Source organism: Podarcis tiliguerta (genome assembly GCF_965153285.1).
Source record: "Podarcis tiliguerta genome assembly, chromosome: 8".
In the NCBI taxonomy this organism is placed as follows: domain Eukaryota; kingdom Metazoa; phylum Chordata; class Lepidosauria; order Squamata; family Lacertidae; genus Podarcis; species Podarcis tiliguerta.
This window is the reverse complement of record NC_139541.1, coordinates 55,257,201-55,276,518: the sequence shown is the minus strand read 5'-3', so window position 1 is coordinate 55,276,518 and position 19,318 is coordinate 55,257,201. Positions and strand designations below refer to the sequence as shown.

General features: G+C 48.5%; 1 protein-coding gene and 1 long non-coding RNA gene across 8 annotated transcripts in view; one reads left to right on the top strand and one right to left on the bottom strand.

Annotated features, from left to right (window-relative positions):
* MACF1 (microtubule actin crosslinking factor 1) overlaps nucleotides 1-19,318 on the bottom strand; it is a 291,764-nt gene that overhangs the window by 230,109 nt on the left and 42,337 nt on the right. Inside the window, exon 1 of one of the 7 annotated variants that reach the window (XM_083453053.1) lies at nucleotides 14,646-14,843. The exons of the other annotated variants lie outside the window; for them this stretch is intronic. Coding sequence (XP_083309179.1) covers nucleotides 14,646-14,697 — 52 coding nt within the window. The 5' untranslated portion in view covers nucleotides 14,698-14,843. Of the gene's footprint in view, nucleotides 1-14,645; nucleotides 14,844-19,318 lie in introns of those variants that run through there. 7 annotated transcript variants of the gene reach the window in all.
* Nucleotides 10,652-13,703, top strand: LOC310683342. Its single transcript, XR_014514380.1, has 2 exons — nucleotides 10,652-11,036; nucleotides 12,205-13,703. It is a non-coding gene; the product is annotated as an uncharacterized lncRNA (long non-coding RNA).

The following is a 19,318-nucleotide window of genomic DNA, read 5'->3' as shown; positions in this document are numbered from 1 at the left end:
CCCATGCATGTATGAAGTCCACAGTTCAAGCCAGACATTTCAGGAATAACATTTGGAAATGCATTCTTCCTCATTTCAGGTTTTCTTCCTCAGAATTGCCACCAGAGAGCCCTACCTACTACAGGAAGTCTGAAGGTAGCTCTCTCTCTCTTTTTGGGACCAACATTGAGGCAACTTTTACTAAAGCCATGTTGGGTAGGGGGTCCTGCCCATGGGCGTAGGCAGGGGGTGGGCTGCGAGTGGCATCTGCCCCTCCTAGATCAGGTAAAACAATAGAAATACTTAACTAACTGACCAAATACATCGGTCCTGCCCCCCACAACAAAAACCCTGGCTGCGCCCATTGTCTTGTCCCAATTTCAAAGCATCCTGCAGTTTGCACAGTGGCAATGCCAACATTCCCACCCCTTAAAAAAATGCCAGGAAGAAGCTTGGCGCTTGTGCTTCATTGCAAACAGAGCACATTTCTGCTTTTGTGTTTATGAAGGGTTTTCTTCAAGGCCCTCAAGGAAGGAGGCTTCTCTTCAGTTCCAGCAGGAAGCCTCCACTGGCAGCTCCTCTCTCTACAGAAGCATGGCAAGACAAGGGCAGAGAGAAGGAGCACTGATGTAAACATGAATGTATCACTACTCTGCTCCTGCCAGCCCAGGCAGATCCCCACACCCTACAGCTCCTCTGCCTCCACGGCTTCCAGAGTGCCCGAGGGGAGCTGCTGCTGAAATGGCATTCCAAAAATGTGCCAGCCGTGAAGCTCCAGCAGATGCCTGACAAGTGCCCACGTGCGCACTCACTGCTTTTGTGCAACTGCCCTGCACATCAGCAACGCAGCTGGCAGCCAGCTCCCCTCTGCACTGAAGACGGGGCCTCTAGGATTGACTCACATGGACCAAAACTCCGGTTCATCGAATCACAGAATTGCAGAGTTGGAAGGGACCCCAAAATGATCATCTAGTTCAACCCGCTGCAATGCAGGAATCACTGAAAGATGGGCATCCAACCAGTTTAAAAACCTTCAGTGGAGGAAAGTCCACCACCTTCTGAGGAAGTCCATCCACTGTTGAACAGCTCTTACCGTCTGCCTAATGTTCAGTAGGATTCTCCTTTCCTGTCATTTCAATCCATTGGTTTGGGTCCTATCCCTTGGAGCAACAGAAAACAAACTTGCTCCATCTTTCTGGTGTGGGTCACTCAAATGATATTGGTGGTTCAAGACTGACAAGAGAAAATCCTGCTCCCCAGAGCCTCTCCTGTCCCCTCTTCCCCCCCCCCCAGCACTGCAAGCTCCTTGCAGGCAGGTACCTCCCCCCCCCCCTTTCTTAACTCATGCTACTCTAAAAAGTACATTAACGGCACTGTACAAACAGTTTTTGAAAATCACCCTGAACATTTAAAAAGCGGGGTGGGGAGGTTGATAGTGGAAACTAAGACACAATGAATGGAGAAGAGGAGGGCAGTTTTGGTAACAGAGCAGAGAAACAAGGGAGTCATGGAGGCAGACAGGAATGAAGACCTCTGTGTTGGCCAACAGAGAAAGGAAACTTCGGAAGCAGGCGGCAAGGAGCAGACGTGGGCTGCTCGCAAAAGGTGTGCATGCAAGGAGGGGGTGTGTGGAGATGTTTTGGATGCAGAAAGACACCGCCACCCATCCGCAGCACCACCACAGAAAAGGAACTTTGGAAGCAGAAAAAGCAAACAAGAAAATTGGGGGGGGGGTGAGAATTCAAAAAGAAAAGAGACGTGCAGACTGACAGAGAATTAATTAAGTCCTGAGAAAAAAGGCAGCGAGGCCAGACCTTTTGTGAAGTTCTCAGAGGCCTCGAACCCCAAGCAACTAATCGCTGTTTATAGCAGAGCCCTGGAAGCTGCCAGCATGTGGGGGTTCCCCAGGGGGAGGGCACCAGACATGATGGCAGGCCAGAGGCCCTTCTAGATTTATGTGAAAAGGAAGGAGTGCCTCCCATGAAGGCACAACCAACTGAGGAGCGGGGGGGGGGGGGGGGAGAGAGAGATGCTGCCTCACTTGGGAGACCAGGGCAAAAGGAGGATAAGCTGGAAAAGGGGAGCCTGACCCAGGAGAATGGGTCCCTTGGCTCCGTGTGGGCACACAGCATTGCCAAAAGCAGGGCAAATTGAGCAGCTGCGGTGCTGCTTGCCTACAGCAGCTTCTCCCCACCCTTGAACTTGCTTAAAAAGCAACCATGAACTTTTAAGGCAATGCAAAGCCACCCTAATATACAGCCACACGCCTGCAAGAAAGCGTCCCAGGTCACCATCCTCATTGACAACAACTAGGCCAAGGGACCAGCTGTAGCTTCATCAAAAAGGGGTTGTGATTGATATACGGAGAGGGATAGAGATATAACTGCCTATTAGCGGTGCTGTTTTTCTAGAAAAAGAGGTTCTGGAACTCACCATGAACACCTCTCTTGCTCTCTTATAATGGCAATGGTGACCACCTAAGAGGTGCAAGAACTGAGTTCCAGTTGATAAAAAGCCCTGCCTATTAGTGATGCCAGATAAAATGGAACCTCCACAGACAGGAGCAGTATAGCTCTGAATACCCAGATGTTGAGGGCAAACATGAGATGGCCACCAGCTGCACACCCTCCTGGAGATGATTCCCACAGGTGGGGTTGGTAGCCTCCATCCCCCAGCCTAAGCTCATGCAGGTGGCAGAAAGCAAGAAAAAGCCACCCACTTTTGCATCTGGCCCCACCTGCAGCTGAAACCCCATAAGAAATGTAGCCCTCTCCACAAGGTCAGCAGCCCAGCCATGCTCCACAACAACCAATGTTTCTGTGAATATGCCGGTACACTTCTGTGAAACACAGAAGTGTCTCACTGCAGGCTCAGTGTCCATCTGAAGACCTGGACAAACTGGACAGTGACTCTGGAGGCCGTTTGCTGCTTTCCCCTGACACGGGTGGGCTGGCATCTGCTTGTGGCCCCTGCATGTGGACTGGATTTTTATTGGAAGTATGGGGGCAGCCTCGGCTGTGCATGGGACCTTATGAACCCATAAATCCTTCTGCTTCACTGAGCCGCCTCAATTCCCCTCTTCTCCACCGTCCGGGTGCTTTCAAGGAATCCCCTTCAAACGCTCTCCAACCTTCCCACAGCAGCTTAGGAAGCAGGAAAGAAGAAGAAAAATAGAGGAGTGGGGGGAGAGAGAGAAAGCAGCCTTGAATGAGGGAGTGAAAAAGGCCCTTTTTGCCAGTTGAACAAAAGCTGCGGTGTCTTCACAAACAAGCCTGTTATTCTAACACCAAACCCAGAGGCTACTTGGCAGAGATGGGAAATATGAAAATGTTAGGCTTGTGGGAACCATCCACACTGCGTCTTTTTCTGGTATGCTGGGCCTGTTCCGAGTGTATTTTTGTAACGTCTTCCACGCAGGCAGGCCACCCACTTCCAACACAAACACAAACACCACTCAAGTGAGTCAAAAATCACTCCAAGGGGCCTGCGGATGCTGGTGTTCTGGTCCAGCAGCTGCTCTGAGACAGTGGCTAGAGCAGCTCTGACGTCCTCCAGACTTTCCAGCCGACACGTGCCCCTCCAGGTGCTTTGGACTACAACTCCCATAAGGAGGACCCAAGGGAACAACACTCTGCCCCCCCCCCGCAATTCCCAGCTACTGGTATACAAGGGCATAGTACCTCTGGCAGCAGCGGCAGAATGTAGCCACCCTGGCTAGTACCCATGGATAGCCTGACCCTCCAGGAATTTGCAGAAGTCCAAGGACATAAAAAACCCCAACAGAGAAGCATCCCCTGCAATCATCTTTCTACATGCCATGCTGAGAAAAGGTAAACTCAAGAGGTCATTCTTGGTAGACCTCAGAGATTGCAATCACGTAAGGAAGAGAAGGAGGCGGCCTTCTCAATGCATAGCTCTTGCTTCCAAAGCAAACATTGTCTGGATGGAGAAGGATCCCAAACAGGCTCGAGTCTTGCAAATCCTGTTAATGAATCCACTATGGGAATGTGAGGGAAGAGCAAGTAGTTAGGTCAATTGCAGATAATAAATAAATAATAATTTTATTATTTATACCCCACCCATCTGGCTGGGTTTCCCCAGCCACCCTGGGCGGCTTACAATTATTTGGATTTGCATTACACTGCCGAGTTAAGTCAGTGCAATTGAGTCAATGGTAGATAATAATGCACACACCATGCGCACAATGGCTACAGTCTGCATTGTGACGACTTTGCAGGTTAACTGCCCCAACCATTCAGACCTCACAGGTGGGTCTGCAGGCTTAAAGCGCCAGGCTCTACACTTCCCCAGCGGAGGGCGAGGCACTGAAATTGAGGGTTGTTAGGCTGCAATCCTCTCTCAAAAGAGGCCTTGCCATGGTGAGACAATGGGAGGACCCTTGAAATAAGAAGGAAGGCAACTTGGCATGACAAAAGCTCACATTTGACAACCTGGGCAGTAGTCCTTGAAGGCCTCCTGCTGAGATAAAATAAATCGGTTTGCCAGAGAGATTCTCCTTGCTGTTTTAGCGACTGGCGCGGAAGATGTGGAGCATGAAAACCCTGCGCGTGTCTGGCCAAGTTCTAATTTGAACAGCTGAACGAATTCTCATTTGGTTTTGCTAGACAGATCCAGCTGCAGCAGCACCATTGCTTCCGCCTGTGTCGCTGCATGGATTCCGTCCGTCCGTCCGTGTGTGTGTGTGTGTGTGTGTGTGTAGGGGGGAGGGAGGGAGAGATTTTTGGATGCAAACAGAAAGCATGTTTATGCAAACAGAAACCTCCACCATTCATCTCCCGGCTCCTGTGGAAATCCCCCTCACCTCGCTTTCCTCCTAATCAGGCACATTCACCAGAAGCAGAAACTCGGCTCGTTTCATGGAAACTTTTAAAGGGGCATTTTGCCCCCCACTTGTTACGCTAGAGTCTCCCCACTCTATTCCCTATTCCCCTCAATGCAACCTTGAAAGTCACAAGGCAGCAATCAGGAATTTGCGATTATCAAAACGCAAAGAAGGATCAGTATTCTGTTCCCTGGAGGGTTGCTCTCCTGTCTTAAAACCTATTTGTCCATTAGAAACCAAATTAAATCATGCAAATGCTAACATTTCTTTGCTTAGCTTGGGTCCAGGCCAGCCATTCCCAACCTGGTGCCCTCCAGTGGCTTTGGACTACAGCTCTCCTTGGCCCCAGATGACATGGACCTGCTCCCTTTAGCCCCAGCATCATATGGCCATATAAATACTTAGGACTGCACCCACCCACCCTGATCCATGCAGTTTCCCACCCATCTCCACAAGACAGCACTGGGATCTGCAAAGGATCGTGCCCCTTGCCCCAGGGGTGGGGGTGGGGGATAGAAAAGCATCAAGGCACCTACACACACACACACACACACACACACACACAGTCATAGCTCAGGCTGTCTTATCATACACAGACACCTTGAGCGGCCCCAACTGCTTCCAATTCAAAGAAATTAACACATGACTGGGCAAAAAAGCAAAAATATGAAAAATAAACACTGGAAGTGGGGGCCTGGAGGTGGCATCCTGAGCCCTGCCTACCCCCAGATGCCACCTGATGGCGCCCCGGGGCCAGGATTCAAGCGGCCAATTCCTCCTAGCTCCTCTCTTTAATCACCATTTGAAAGCGGTTTGCTGCAAATGGCACCTTCAGAGGTGATTTCCAGCAGGAAAGTGGCACTGAGAATGGGAGGAAGGGAAGAGAGTCATGCTCTCCTCCTGGTCATGATCTGGAATTTGTGGTGCACACAGAGCTCTTGCTGACAGAGTGGCTGGTTTTAAGCAGACTTTTTAGGCACAGGCTTAGCACAACATGCAGCTTGGCTCAGACAAGACTGCTTCTGCAGCTCATGGAACATGAATTCTTCCTCTTTCCTGGCACACCTCTGCAGTCTCTGGTCAAATGTGCTTTGCAGGTTTCGGTTGTACTCCAAAAACCTGCAAGACCTGTTCACCCAGGCAGGACACCAAGGGGGTGGGGAGAGAGTTAAGAAGTAAGGCCAGAAGGAACAATGCCTTCATTAGAGCACCTCTATCTCCTGAGAACTGGTGATCGCTCTCAAGCCTTGGCAGAAAAGTCAGCCTTCTAAGGCTGTCTATGGCGGACATTCTCAGAACAGACTTTCTCACCCCTTTCTCCCCTTCCCTGTAGCACAAGAGGTTTGAGTTTGGTTGCACCCAATGCTTAGAGCAGAGGTCGGCAACCTAAGACCCATGGGCCAGTCCTGGCCCATGAGCTTCCAGGAACCGGCCCAGGGCAGTTCCATGGATCGGTGTGGGGATTCTGTGCTTTTCCCCCCGTGGTGCCTTTTTTTTTTCTTGCTGTGGGGACTGACTTCCGGGTCAGAAGAGCGCCGGAAATAGCGTGTGCACAAGTGTACATACACATGCGTACACACTATTTCCTGCACACTTCTGGGACAGAGGAGCGACCATGCACATGTGCACATGTTATTTTCGGCGCTCTTTTGACCCAGAAGAGTGCCGAAAATAGCTTGAGTGCACAGGCGCGCATGCTCCGGCCCACCAAGAGGTCTGATGGGGTGGACCAGATCGGCCTCAAAAAACGTTGCCACCCCCTGGGTTAGAGTCTCGGACTAGGACCTGGGAGACTAGGGTTCAAATCCCCACTCAGCCATGAAGCTCCCTGGGTGACCTTGGGGGCTAGACACCATCTCTCAGGCTAACCTACCTCGTAGGGTTGTTGTATTGAGAACCACATACACCACACCTTGAGTTCCTCAGAGAAAAAGGTGCAATATAAATACAATAAATAACTTGAAGCAGATATCCTGGGGAAACACTTTAACCACCTATTACAGGGAATCTGAAGGGTGGTGAAGGTCTTGGGCAAGCGGCAAGGACAAGATCTCAAACAATGTTCTTACATTCAGAGCCCAAAAGAACCCAGCCCTGTTTTGCTAGCCAAATCAGTCCAAGCAACATGGACACTCCCTAGCAGGTATGATTTCAGGGAACGCCCAAATTCAGTAAATACACAGCCACTAAAGAGTCGGAGGACCAGATAAATCCCATCCGAAGACACAGTTATCCACCTTGGGCAGACATTAGCATCGTCTTGGGTCAGGAGACTGGGTTTTGAGTGTATCTTTAGGGAAACAGGCACAGGGACATATGGTATGGGGCAGATGGTGTTTTCATCACCAGTCGATGATACTGCATTCAGAATGGTGACCCCAAAACAGCAAAAAGGCAGGGAGGGGGCACGCTGCTTGTGCTTCAGCCCAATTTCTGGCACTTAACCCACTTTACTGCATGAACATCTGGCTCACACTCCAGAGAGACTCCAGTGGAAAGCTACTGGTTACATGTCCAATTATGACACACAGCTGCAGCCTCAAGGCAGAAGCAGACACCCCACAGAAACTCAAGGAAGCAAAGGCCATTTCTAAAAAGCGCTTTTGAGGACAGAGAACGCACCTAGAAGTTAACAAAAGGAGAAAACACACCGTAAAACAATATAACCCATGGTATAAAACACTCAAGACCAGGGGTCAGCAAACTTTTTCAGCAGGAGGCCGATCCACTATCCCTCAAACCTTATGGGGGGCCAGACTATATTTTGGAAAAAAATAATGAACGAATTCCTATGCTCCACAAATAACCCAGAGATGCATTTTAAATAAAAGGACACATTCTACTCATGTAAAAACATGCTGGTTCCCGGACCGTCCGCGGGCCGGATTTAGAAGGCAATCGGGCCAGATGTTGTGGGACCTCCACTGCCATCTGCCCCTGCTGACAAGGGATGATGGGAGTTGTAGTCCAGTAGCATCCAGAGGGCACCTGGTTGGCAAAGGCTGGTGTCATTAACACTGGCCAATCCCCACCCCTGAAACTCACACACAGAAGGTCAGGTAAGAAAATGCCAAGGGGCTGCTGCTCCTTCATGGAGAACAAAACTTCAGAGCTATGAAGCAGGGCTTCTCCCTCTCCTCACCCCCCCCCCCCCGAGACACACCTTTGCCACCCGAATGGGGTTCATGAATGAACCTTCAATGGTAGAGGGCAGTCGTTTTCTGAGGCTGCTTTAGGGCGGATAGACTGAAGGAAGCCATCTTTTGTGGATAGACTGAAGGAAGCCATCTTTCGTAGGAAGGTTTAGCCAGAAGCATTTTAAGGGTCCAAAGGTTTCCTGGACAACGGCCCAGGCACACAGGGGAAGAAAAGTGGTCCAGTAACCTTGGCTACTGGAACTTTGCCTGCTGGAAAACAACAAGCCAGCTGGGGAGAAGGTGAAACCCACATCTGGGGAGACAATGCCATAATAAAATCTTGGTCCAAAGAGCTTCTCCCTCCACGTGAGCTAAGCAGGAAGCCACTGGGCACTCTGCACAGGGCGTGGGTGTGTGTGTGTCTGTTCAAGAGCAGTGACCGTCATGGCTGCTGCCCATCAAAACTTGAGGCAGGAAATTTCTCCTGGAAAGCTCAGTGACCTACATTAGCAATGTGACTTCCAGCCTAAGGGAACAAATAAGACAATTAACAGGAGGGCTTTGCTTCTGTGAGGACCCTCTGGGGAATGAAGGGGAGGGAACACTGCTGACTCAGCATGGATCAAAATGGGAATATTCCTATTGTTATTCATTCAAATGCAAGCTCCCACTTAACTGGCCAAAAGCCCCCATAATGGCTTACATGACAAAAATCAATAACAGAGACACATGGGTTCAGAAATCCCCACTCAGCCATGAAGCTCCCTGGGTGACCATTGGCCAGGTTTCTGCCTCTCCGCCTAACCTACCTCAAAGGGTTGTTGTGCCAATCAGAGACAGAATTATGTACACTGCCCTGAGCTCTTCGAAAGAAGGGCAGAAATTCACACGCCATAAACTAAAATGAAGTATACCAATTACAACGTATTTGTCCTAATGTATTATTAAAGTACAGTTTTGGCAGTTTAAAAGACGCAGAGCCACCGGAAGGGCAAAATAAAAAAAAACCCTCTATACTGAAAAAAGAAATTAAGGTTGAGATAATTACAGTATTTATTTCATTTCCTTCCGTTTATAAACCCATTCTTCATTGTTTTAAGAATCCCAGGATTGTTATAACATAAAACAAATCACAATGACTGCTGCAAAAAGAAACAAATCCAACACATCAGAGAAAAATTACTAAAGCATTATCATAATGATCTAGCTGCTATGTATTATAGCAGATTTTTAATACAGTAACAAACCATATTACAACTCCACGCAGAACCCTGGACATCTTTAGCCAGTGCCAAAAAACCAAGGAATGTGAGCACTAGACACACCGCAACAGGGCATTCCAGGGATGGGGTGCCACCACCAAAAAGGTATTTCCCCAAATTTTCACACAGCATTGTTCACCTGATAGCAGGACAACCATAAGAACCTCTAGTACCAAACTTAAAGCCTGGGCAAGTGGAGGAGGGGAAGGGGTTCCTTCAGAGATTTGGAGCTGACTCAACATTGAACTGGGCTTGGAAACGTATAGGCAGATTTTTTCGAACAGACCTCATGGTGACAAAAAGGGCACTCCACACAGGCTCAAAGGTGTTTTCTCCATCCCACCCATCTGCAGGATAGATGGATGGTGTTTTATTTTGTTAAGTTTTATTTATATCCCACCCTTCATAAGAAGCCCAGGACAGGTTATTCTAAGTATCCAAGTTCTAACATTAGATTCTAAGATGTATCTTCCTTCAATCCAGTTAAGAACTGTATCACATTTCGCAAGGGCCTCACGTACAAAAAGAATTATATCAGCAAAATACTTTTACGGGCTCATGGCATCACAGCAGAAGTAATCCAAACAGCATCTGTGGATCATTCTCCCCTCCCCATGACCTGTTCATGTGACCCACCAGGGGATACCAAATCTGTGGAACGCTGTGATCCAATCTTCATCCCATGCATTCAGTATGTCATGTGGGGCTAGAAAGAGGCCACACCAAAAGTTCAAAATTTACCATTTTATTTTACCCCACCCATCTGACTGGGTTGCCCCAACACATCATTTAACCTGGAAGCCATGAGCCCCAGTCTACAGAATCAACTTTGCTACCAAATACCACAGTTCTGGGCTGCAATCTCTTTGAAGGCCTTTTGCAGAAATGTGGGGAAGCTGTGACATTGACAGCAACAGGATTGCAGGCATGTGAAAATTTGTTTATTTCATGAAATTTGCACACTGCTTGATTGTTTTTTTTTAAAAAAAATCCCTCAAACCATCTTAAAGGTAAAGGTACCCCCTGCCCGTACGGGCCAGTCGTGTCCGACTCTAGGGTTGCGTGCTCATCTCGCTCTAGAGGCCGTGAGCCGGCGCCATCCGAAGACACTTCCGGGTCACGTGGCCAGCGTGATGAAGCTGCAGCTGGCGAGCCAGCACCAGCGCAGCACACGGAAACGCCATTTACCTTCCCGCTATAAAGCGGTCCCTATTTATCTACTTGCACTCAGGGGTGCTTTCGAACTCCTAGGTGGGCAGGAGCTGGGACCGAAAGACGGGAGCTCACCCCGCCGCGGGGATTCGAACCGCCGACCATGCGATCGGCAAGTCCTAGGCACTAAGGTTTTACCCACAGCGCCACCCGTGTCCCTTTCAAACCATCTTACATAAAATATAAAACAATGAAATTATAATTTCAGCACAGTGGGTTCAAAACAATCCAGAAGTGAAGAAGGCTAGCAAGACAGAAGGGTCCCAAAGGAATATGTCAAAAAGCCACACAGCAATCCAGGCCTTTCCCACTCCCCACTGGGCACAATCTTTGCCAAAGCTCCTTGAGCATTCCTTGAGTCCAAGGGCCAGAGTTCCTCTGCTTCCCTGAGAGGGTCTACAAGCCAAGAGGAGAGGAACACAGCAGGGACTGCATCAGGAGAACAAATGCCATCTCTTCCACAAATCCAGCAGCGACCTGCTAATTGCCTAGCCTTAAACCAGGATAGATGCAGAATTGAAAGCAGGAGGAGCAAAAGGGGAACACAAGGTCAGCTGGGCCAAGTGGAGAAAAACTGAAGGTCCAGCACCGGGCAGAAGACAGGTATGCAATACCTTTCATTTTTTAAAAGGTACTTTTAAACAAAAAGGCCAGCTGGTTGGCAATGAGTTGCCAAACTCACTTCCGTATCACAGCTGCTGATGTGCTGGCCAAATGGGGAGGGTTATATGTCCAGCGTGTGTGTGTGTGTGTGTTAAAAGAATGTCTCCAGGCTTGCCCTTAATTCCAAACAGTTGCTTCACTACTTGAGCCATGCAGGAGTTTGACTTACACTTGATTCCCCAACACCAGCTGCAAATGGTGGAGAGGGGGAAAAAAACATTTATGAAGGACACAGCCCCAACTTTCTCTTCTCTGACACACTCTTTCTGCGCAGACGCACACAAAGTCCTTCCAATTTAAGTGAACTGGATTAACTCTTCTTGTATGGCAAATGCAGGAACAGGAGGTCACGGGCCTCTCTTCTAAGTCTGGCGACGTGAAAGTGACAGCGAGCCAGGTGGGAATGTGAAAACAGGCAGAGGGCAGCCCCTTTGGCATTGAGCTAAACTAAACACACAGCTCACCTTTGCAACACAAAACATCATGATCAGCTGAGACAACTTCCAGAGAAAAATTATGGACAGCCAGGGCTGAATTTAAGCTCTCCGGGATCCCATTTGAGTCATGGCAGATCATTGCTTAAGCATAATAGCCAAAAGGAGAAAGGAGTGCCTTTCTCCCAAACAATGCTTTTAAGCCTGAGAAAACGTCGGCTCCTGCTGCTGGTGCTACTACTATTACTAGTCATCATAATAAATAGCAAATTCCAAGCTGTTTCTTGCCCCTGCGTCCCCATTTAAGGCAATTCCTGATTTCCTCAGCTCCAATAACTTGCTTTATTTGAGGAAACGGTCATATTTTGGTTCCATCATTGCCTCAAACAAGTCAAAGACTGCCCCATTTACACAAAAACAAAAACAAAACAAAACACTCCACACTATATATCAACCATTTGTGGCACAGAAGTCACCTAAAAGGGGAAAAAAGAACTGTCTTCCACATCTCCTTCCTGGTCACCTAGAGGTAATTTTTAAATCAACAGAGGCAGCTGTCTACAAGCCTGGCTGTAGGACGACCATTTCAAATTTAGATTGTGCTTGAAACACAGGCTTGTTCGGGGAGACTTCCCCGCTGGGGTTGCCATTACCAACCACCCTTATTCCAACAGGGAACGGAAGGAACCGAGGCCACGACAAGTCAAAATGGGTCACTGGACTACCCCAGGAAAGCTCTGGAGCCCTGCTGGAGGCCAGGAAAATAAACAGGAAAGAGAGAGGAAACTAGGCCAAAACACATTGACTAATGAGACGCCCCAACAAGAAACGATATTCTCCTGCAGTTCAAGCCAGTGAAAGAGTCGAGAGCAGACTTCTTTGCTTGCCAAGAGAGAGGAAGTTTGAGCCATGGAGCCCAGCTGCCTGCCCATTCCCCTCCAATTCCTTGCCCACAGGGACACAGGAAGCTGTCACACCCAGGAATCGGACTCTAGGTCCACCAAAAGCTCAGGGTGGATTTATTCATTCATATGGCGAAGCTCAGACACCAATTGATTTCAGCAAAATCTCTGGGCAGTTTATGCAAAATATTAAAACTACCGATAAAACAGTTTAAAACAATTTAAAACGTTATTAACAACAGTTAAAAAAAAAAGATTAAAGCACACTGACATTGACATGTCTGGATAGGCTCGCCTAACCAAAAATGTTTTAACCACAAAGACTGGCTGCCTAGTGTCAATGTGCAGGGAGTTTCAAAGTGATGGTCGGATACAACATCAACTCTCAGTGGCTGCTTAGGGGCTCAAGAGAGGACTATTTCTCAGACTTGGGAGGAAATTCTGGGGACTGAACCCAGGACCATCTGCATGCAACATTGGTGGGATGCCACCGAGCTATGGCTCTTTCCTAGAATCGGCTTCCACCCTTTCCCACTGCAGCTGCTCCTGTCCCTCTCTCTCTGCTGCTCAGAGGGGCTTGCAGACAACTGGGCACGGGAAATATGTGGCTGTGGGTCCAAGGGGAAGGCAACCTTCCCAAAAGGGTGGAAACATGCATCAGCCTTAGGAATCCACCAAAATCCTTTCCTGCTACAAATAAGCCAGTTGAACCCCCAGCCATAAGCATCTCCCTTGTCAGGAGAGCAACGTTTCAAGTATGACCATTTAGCATTTGGGCACAGCAAATTCTCCTGCATCATTCTGCCTTTTCAAACTGGCACGGCAATCAATCTTGAGAAGGCTCTGAACATCCCCAGCATGGCACAGACTGCCCTGCTGCAAAAATATCTGGAAGGCATATTGAGCCAAGCCGCCATTCAGCATATGCCCAAGTATCTCACTAGCCACACACCGCATGCGCAGACTGAACATTTGTGCAAGCGCCCCCCTCCCCCCCATCCAGCACCTGCTTCAAGAGGCCAGAGAGAGCTTGATCAAATGTCCATCGAAACATTTATCCCCTCTCCCAACCTCTGGGGGTGGGGTGGGGGAAAGAGGTGGGGGGGAAATGGAACTGGGAAGTGAGAGCTTGGCTAGACTAGCATCAAGGAGTGTCTCCATCCATCACGGTCCTGGTACAAAAGGATCACATAGCACCATCTGCTCCCTCCGGTCTACAATCCTGGTTCATACAAGAGCTTTACGTGTCTGTCCATCCATATATTCCCCCCCCCCCAAAAAAAAAAAAACCCCACACAGAGCTAAAATGTTTGGAAACTTCTCTGCAAATCAGAACCTAGCAAGGATGGTAGATTCAGAGGGCAGGAAGAAGTAAAGTTCTCAGGGTGTTATTTAGCAAAGCCCTCTCTGGACTCCAAGGAATGGCAATAATGCAGCATTTTTTTAAGAAAAAAGAGAGTTGTTTTTCTTATGTAAAAGAGCAAATGCTTTCTAGATCCTTTTCTGTCCCTATAAAGCCATTGCCTTCAGCTATTGCAGGAAAGAGGTTCATGTTTAAACTCTGACTCATGCATCACTGAGACACCTTGGGAGAAATGGGTACCGGAAAGAAGGTGGGACCGCCAGGACAAAGGCTGGACCAGCTACCTCTTGAAGAACAAAGCAGGACAGGGGTCGATTCCCTGCCCCACCAACAGAACAGCGGTATAAGGCGGACAGAGATTAATGGGAAGAAGAACAGTCGCTTCCCTTCCAGCCTGACTGCCCACAAAGCCAGTCTCCAGTTGGAGACAATGGCTCTTCAGAGAGCTGAAGGCAGGTCGAAGAGGAAATCGCTGGTGCTGCTGCTGCTCACGATACAGACAAACATCCCATTTGCACCACTGGCCAAAAGGATTTGCAGTTTTCACTGAGTCCTAAAAACCTGCAAAGCCTGTTTGACCAGAGGCAGCCGTGGAACAAAAGGAACGCTTGTGCACAGCTGCCCCCCTCTCCAGTCAAGTGAAGTGCCTGGCAAACCACCTTCAGCTGGCTGCAAAACTGTTGTCCGTCGCCAGCCTTTGGGAGCTTATTCCTTCCTATCCCAGGCACCTGTGCCCACCGGAGAACGGGCTCTGCTCCCTCCTGAGCCTGGCGACAGAGCTGGCTCAGCTACCTTGCTCCTTTCTACACACACTCCAATGGGGGAGAAATAAAGGAGCTTGCGTCTGTACCTTTCAGGTTGTTGAGTCCATCCAGGAACTTCCGGTATTTCTCAGTGTTCATCTGCCCGCTGGATTGCCCTCCTTTCAGCTGGAAGGCTCCGTGACCATGTCCCAAAGGGGTGCAGAATTAATGCACAGATCCACAGAGTCACTCTGGGGGTCCGAGCCAGCCTCCCGTCCTGCTCCAAGTTAACCAGCCACCAGACAAGAACTGCACTTTGGTCACTCTTTGAGCAGTGATGTCACCCGGCCAGCCTCCCTGTGTTACGGCCCTCTTTGTGTTTCCTTATTTGAGGTGAAGTGTGCATTAAAAACCTCATTGGGTGTCAGCCAACCCCATACGTAGCCACACGCCTCCCTCTTCTTTATGCAAACCAGCAGTGACACTGTAGAAAGGCCCCATCTGTGAGCGAAGGAGAGGTGTAGGGTTCCACCGCCACCCCGCCCCAAAACCAAACCACACAGAAAGAGGGAGAGAGAAATGGCACAGCTGGAGAAAATATGCAAGAGAGAAAGGCCTCATCCACATAGTAAGTGGGATTTCAAATAAGTTATTCAGAAGCACCAAGCAGCAAGGCACATGGAACGAATGCAACTGGATATTCTCCATGCAAAAGAGGAGAGTCACCACAATGCTTAGTATTATTATAACATTTCAGTACGTAGCAATGTGAATGCCAAAACTGGCCTGGTGTGCACACAATGCTAAGCAACTGTTTATTAAACTATTGCTTATTAAACCATGGTTTGTTTCATCATCCAAAGTCTCCCCAGCATCTACCAACAAACCAAAATTTGAGGCCAGGATTCGTCATTGGCTTAGAAATTTTGGGTTTTTAAACTATGGCTCAGTGTTCTATGCAAACCCCAAACCCTTACTTAATCATGGTTTAAGATTTATTAGCGGTTCCTTAATTATAGTTTGGCTGCTCCGCTCCAGCCACAAAGGTCCAAAATGGAAAACAAAACAAACCTTGGAGAAACGAGCCATGGTTTGCTAGATCATCTGCGAGATAGCTCATAGTTTGTCAAACAAACAATGGCTTTGCATTACATTGTGAGCCACTGTAAGGTAGATCAGTACTATTGTCTTCACACTGCAGATGGGGGGGGGGGCTGAGGTCAAGCTGAGAGAAGCACCTTGTCTAAAGGCTACCTACTGGAATGTGTGGCTATGGTCATATCTGAACCAGATTTTTCCTAGTCTTAATTTTGCTAACTATTACTTTGTGTCTCTGATGAGATGAATCAATACAATTTATGGTCATTCGATACATCTCAGAAGAGTCAGAAAGGCCTTTGGCAATAGGAGGGGACATGCTGGAGGAAAATGGTGTATTTAGAAGTAAGCAGTAGTAAAAAAAGGTCTGTTTGGTTATCAGCAGCTTCTCCAACACCTTCTGTGTTGCCTCTGAAGGATTCCATCATATTCATTCTTCAGATATGCCTGACTAAAAACCCAAATGCCACAGGAGCTGCAGTGGTTTCCCATACAACACATGGTGGTGAGAAGCCACAAATTTTTGCAATCTGCATGAAGACGCATGGATTTGTGGGGATGCAGCAAGAAAAAGCAGAAGGGCCTGTCCCTCTTGCATACAGCTATCCTCCAACACTCTGCCATGTGCTGGCACAAAACTAGATCCTAGACAGGAAGATAAGCTCAGACCTACATGGCGGTGATGCAGAACTGCTACAGAGGAAGCCCACCTCAGCTTCTTCCCTCTTTGTTTACCCCCCCCCCCCCCGGCAATTCTTGCTTGCACGCAAATGGCAAAGTCATTAAAGAGACTACTTGTTTTTCAGAAGGCTTTTTGGTTGGGAACAAATAGCCTAAAAGGTGATCCAAGTGGAATGTGACTGGAATCCACGCAGCATTTTCCCTCATTGCGTAACTTTGGCCTTCTCAATGCAGCAAATGGGTTTTTCAAAGGAAGTTTGATTGCATAATATCTAACCACAGCTGAGAAAACACAAATATTCCTCCCCCATTTATTGAAAGATGCAAAATGCAAGCTGCAGAACTCAGCTGAGGGGTTTAGGTGTGAGCTTGGCATAGTGCTGCTGCCTAAGCCTGTCCACAGAGTCCCACATCCCACCCACAGGCCTCCCTTCTCCCCCCTGCTTCTCTCCTGCAACTTGAGCACTCGCGTGGCCAGCCTCCCACTCTTCCAATCACCAGCTCGCTCCACAGAGCCTCCCACGTCAGTCGCCTTAGCAATGGCAGGCACCACGGTCTCCGCACCAGGGACTGCTGAATGCTATCTGAGGGAGTGCAGCTGAACCCTGCAGGGAGCAGGCTTGACCCACCTCACTGTGAGTGGAAATGCCAAATGTCTTCTCTCCTCCTCTCCCACACAGAAGCCGCCTGCAGAGCTGCAAGGTCCCAGTGGGCAGAGGGTTGCTGGGGCTGCTCTGAAAAGCATCTGTGGGTGCTGTCAGGCCTCCTCACTCAGACTACAAATAACGCAAAGTGCTTGCTTACCCAAACACTATTTTTATACACCAGAACCAGACTTGTTGCAAAGGCACTCAATGTTATCGCACTTCCTTCCGTCCCAATGGAATTTCCTCCCTTTTACTCCATTAAAACCCATCACAAAGTGGGCCAAATTGGGAAGGTAACAGGAGCAACCAACAGAACCAGACGTTTTGCCTGCACACACAGAGGACTGAGCGCTGAAACATGCAACTTAGCAAATTCGACCAGTGATTAAAACTGAGGACCCTGTGTTCTGTCCAAGCAGCAAGAGAGTCTAGCATTTCTTTTGGGGCTGGAGAGCAGAAATCCAAAGACTTGAACTCAGGCTTCTAGTGAAAAATCGCACCAGGACAAATGCAAAGCACTACTAGCCCAAATAATGGTGTTGGGCTCGCCCAGCCTAGAAGCTTCACACTCAGACACATATGATTCCTCAGCCATGCTGGAAAGTCACTCAGCACATGGCCAGAGACATTCTCTTTTTAAAATAGGCAATGGCCCTTGTATCCCGTGTATACCAAGGTAACAAAGAATGTGGGGATCAGTTTAGGTAAGCACTTACATGTAAAATAATACACGTGTGTGTGTTTTTAAAGTGTATTTCTTAGAAGAGCCACAAATGGCAACCAGGCCCTGATCAACAAGCCAACTTTCCAGGCTCTCGTCTTTCTAAGGAGGCCCCCAAGAGCAGGAGGGCACAGCAGAGACCAGCACACAATGGCCACCGTATCAGTTTCCATTGCTGCAAAAGTAGCATTGGACACCAGTTGCTGCTTCTTGTCTGAGCAGCAGCTGTTTGCCCAGGAATCCAAGAGGCACAATTGCTCCTCTGGGGCCCAAAGATCTCTTTGCTAAAAAAGCAGGTGCTGGGTCAAGGGAAGCCATTTTCTGTTACTGCAAACACCTAGTGCACACCCATCCCAACACCACAACCAGGGGTGGAGCACTAGGTGTTACACAGCTAAGTTCAATTCTTTCCCTTTAGGAAAAGCTTGGTGGAAGGACTTTGGAGCACACACAGATGACAGAATGTGCCTCCAGACTCATTATTTTGCAAGAAAGATTCAGTTGTACCATGAACCTTCCATGAATTAAAGCACCTCTCCATCCTAACAAAACAAATCCACTTTTGCTTTTGCTTTTTTTTTATTTCTTTCAGTTTGGGAAGTGATGGGAAGAAAAGTGTAGGATGAAAGAATTACTAACCAGAAGATGTGTAAGTACCCCACAAGCAAATCAGGGTGAATGAAGGATGAAATCTCATTGCCATATAACTGCCTCATAAAGAAATTGGAAAGAATGCCTGATTAAGCCCAAATATTATCTAATCTCTGTGCAAGCAAAATGGGCTGAATGCTGAATTAACTGATAGTACAGAGGAGTCTGGAAATCTGCTTGGTGTAAGGAAGGAGTTGCCCCTCAACAGTAATAGAGATCATGTGCCCAGTAGCCTGGGATGAGGGGAGAGCCTGTTCCCAGAAGGTTGTGGCTGGGCTCACTTGCCTAAGTTGTCTCTGTACACATCCACCTGCAACGTACCAGCCCTGCATTTGTGGCATGTTGCAGCCTGGAACCAGGCTTGGGACTGGATGAGATATTTTGGGAGGGCTGGCTCCTAAACGGATGGCCCAGGCCTACAAAAGGGAGAGATTTAAAGCCCACCCACACAACCACCCCCACCCCACCCAGCAACATTGGTGACAGGAACCCAAAATGGCACAGCTTGCCTGCAGATTTGCCAAGCACCCTAGGAATTTCCATTCCAAGCCTCTTTAGAGAATGGCGAAGCTGGAAAAGCAGGCACAAAGCAGAGACTGGAGAATTAGCACCTTCCCTCCACCCACCCTGATGCTTCCACTGGAATGGCACCATCATCTGCCTTCACATCAATGGGGGACACTGCCCTTACTCAGGGATTGATTTATTGATCTGCAGCAACCACAGAGAGAGGGAGGGAGGGACACATTCATTTCCCCTGAGCGAGAGCAGACCTGATCTCTCACGATAGGCCAAGCGGAAGGGAGAGCACAGCACTCGCTCTAAGCCTGAGGGAACCTCCTGGAAAGAGGATCTGCCTCGTTACAAAGGCCAGACAGCATCCTTGTTGGGATCCTTGCTGGACTTAATCAATCTTTAAGTTGATCCAGCCCGAAAGGTTCCAATAAACTGGAAACGAAATAGCTAGACAATAAAAGTCTCC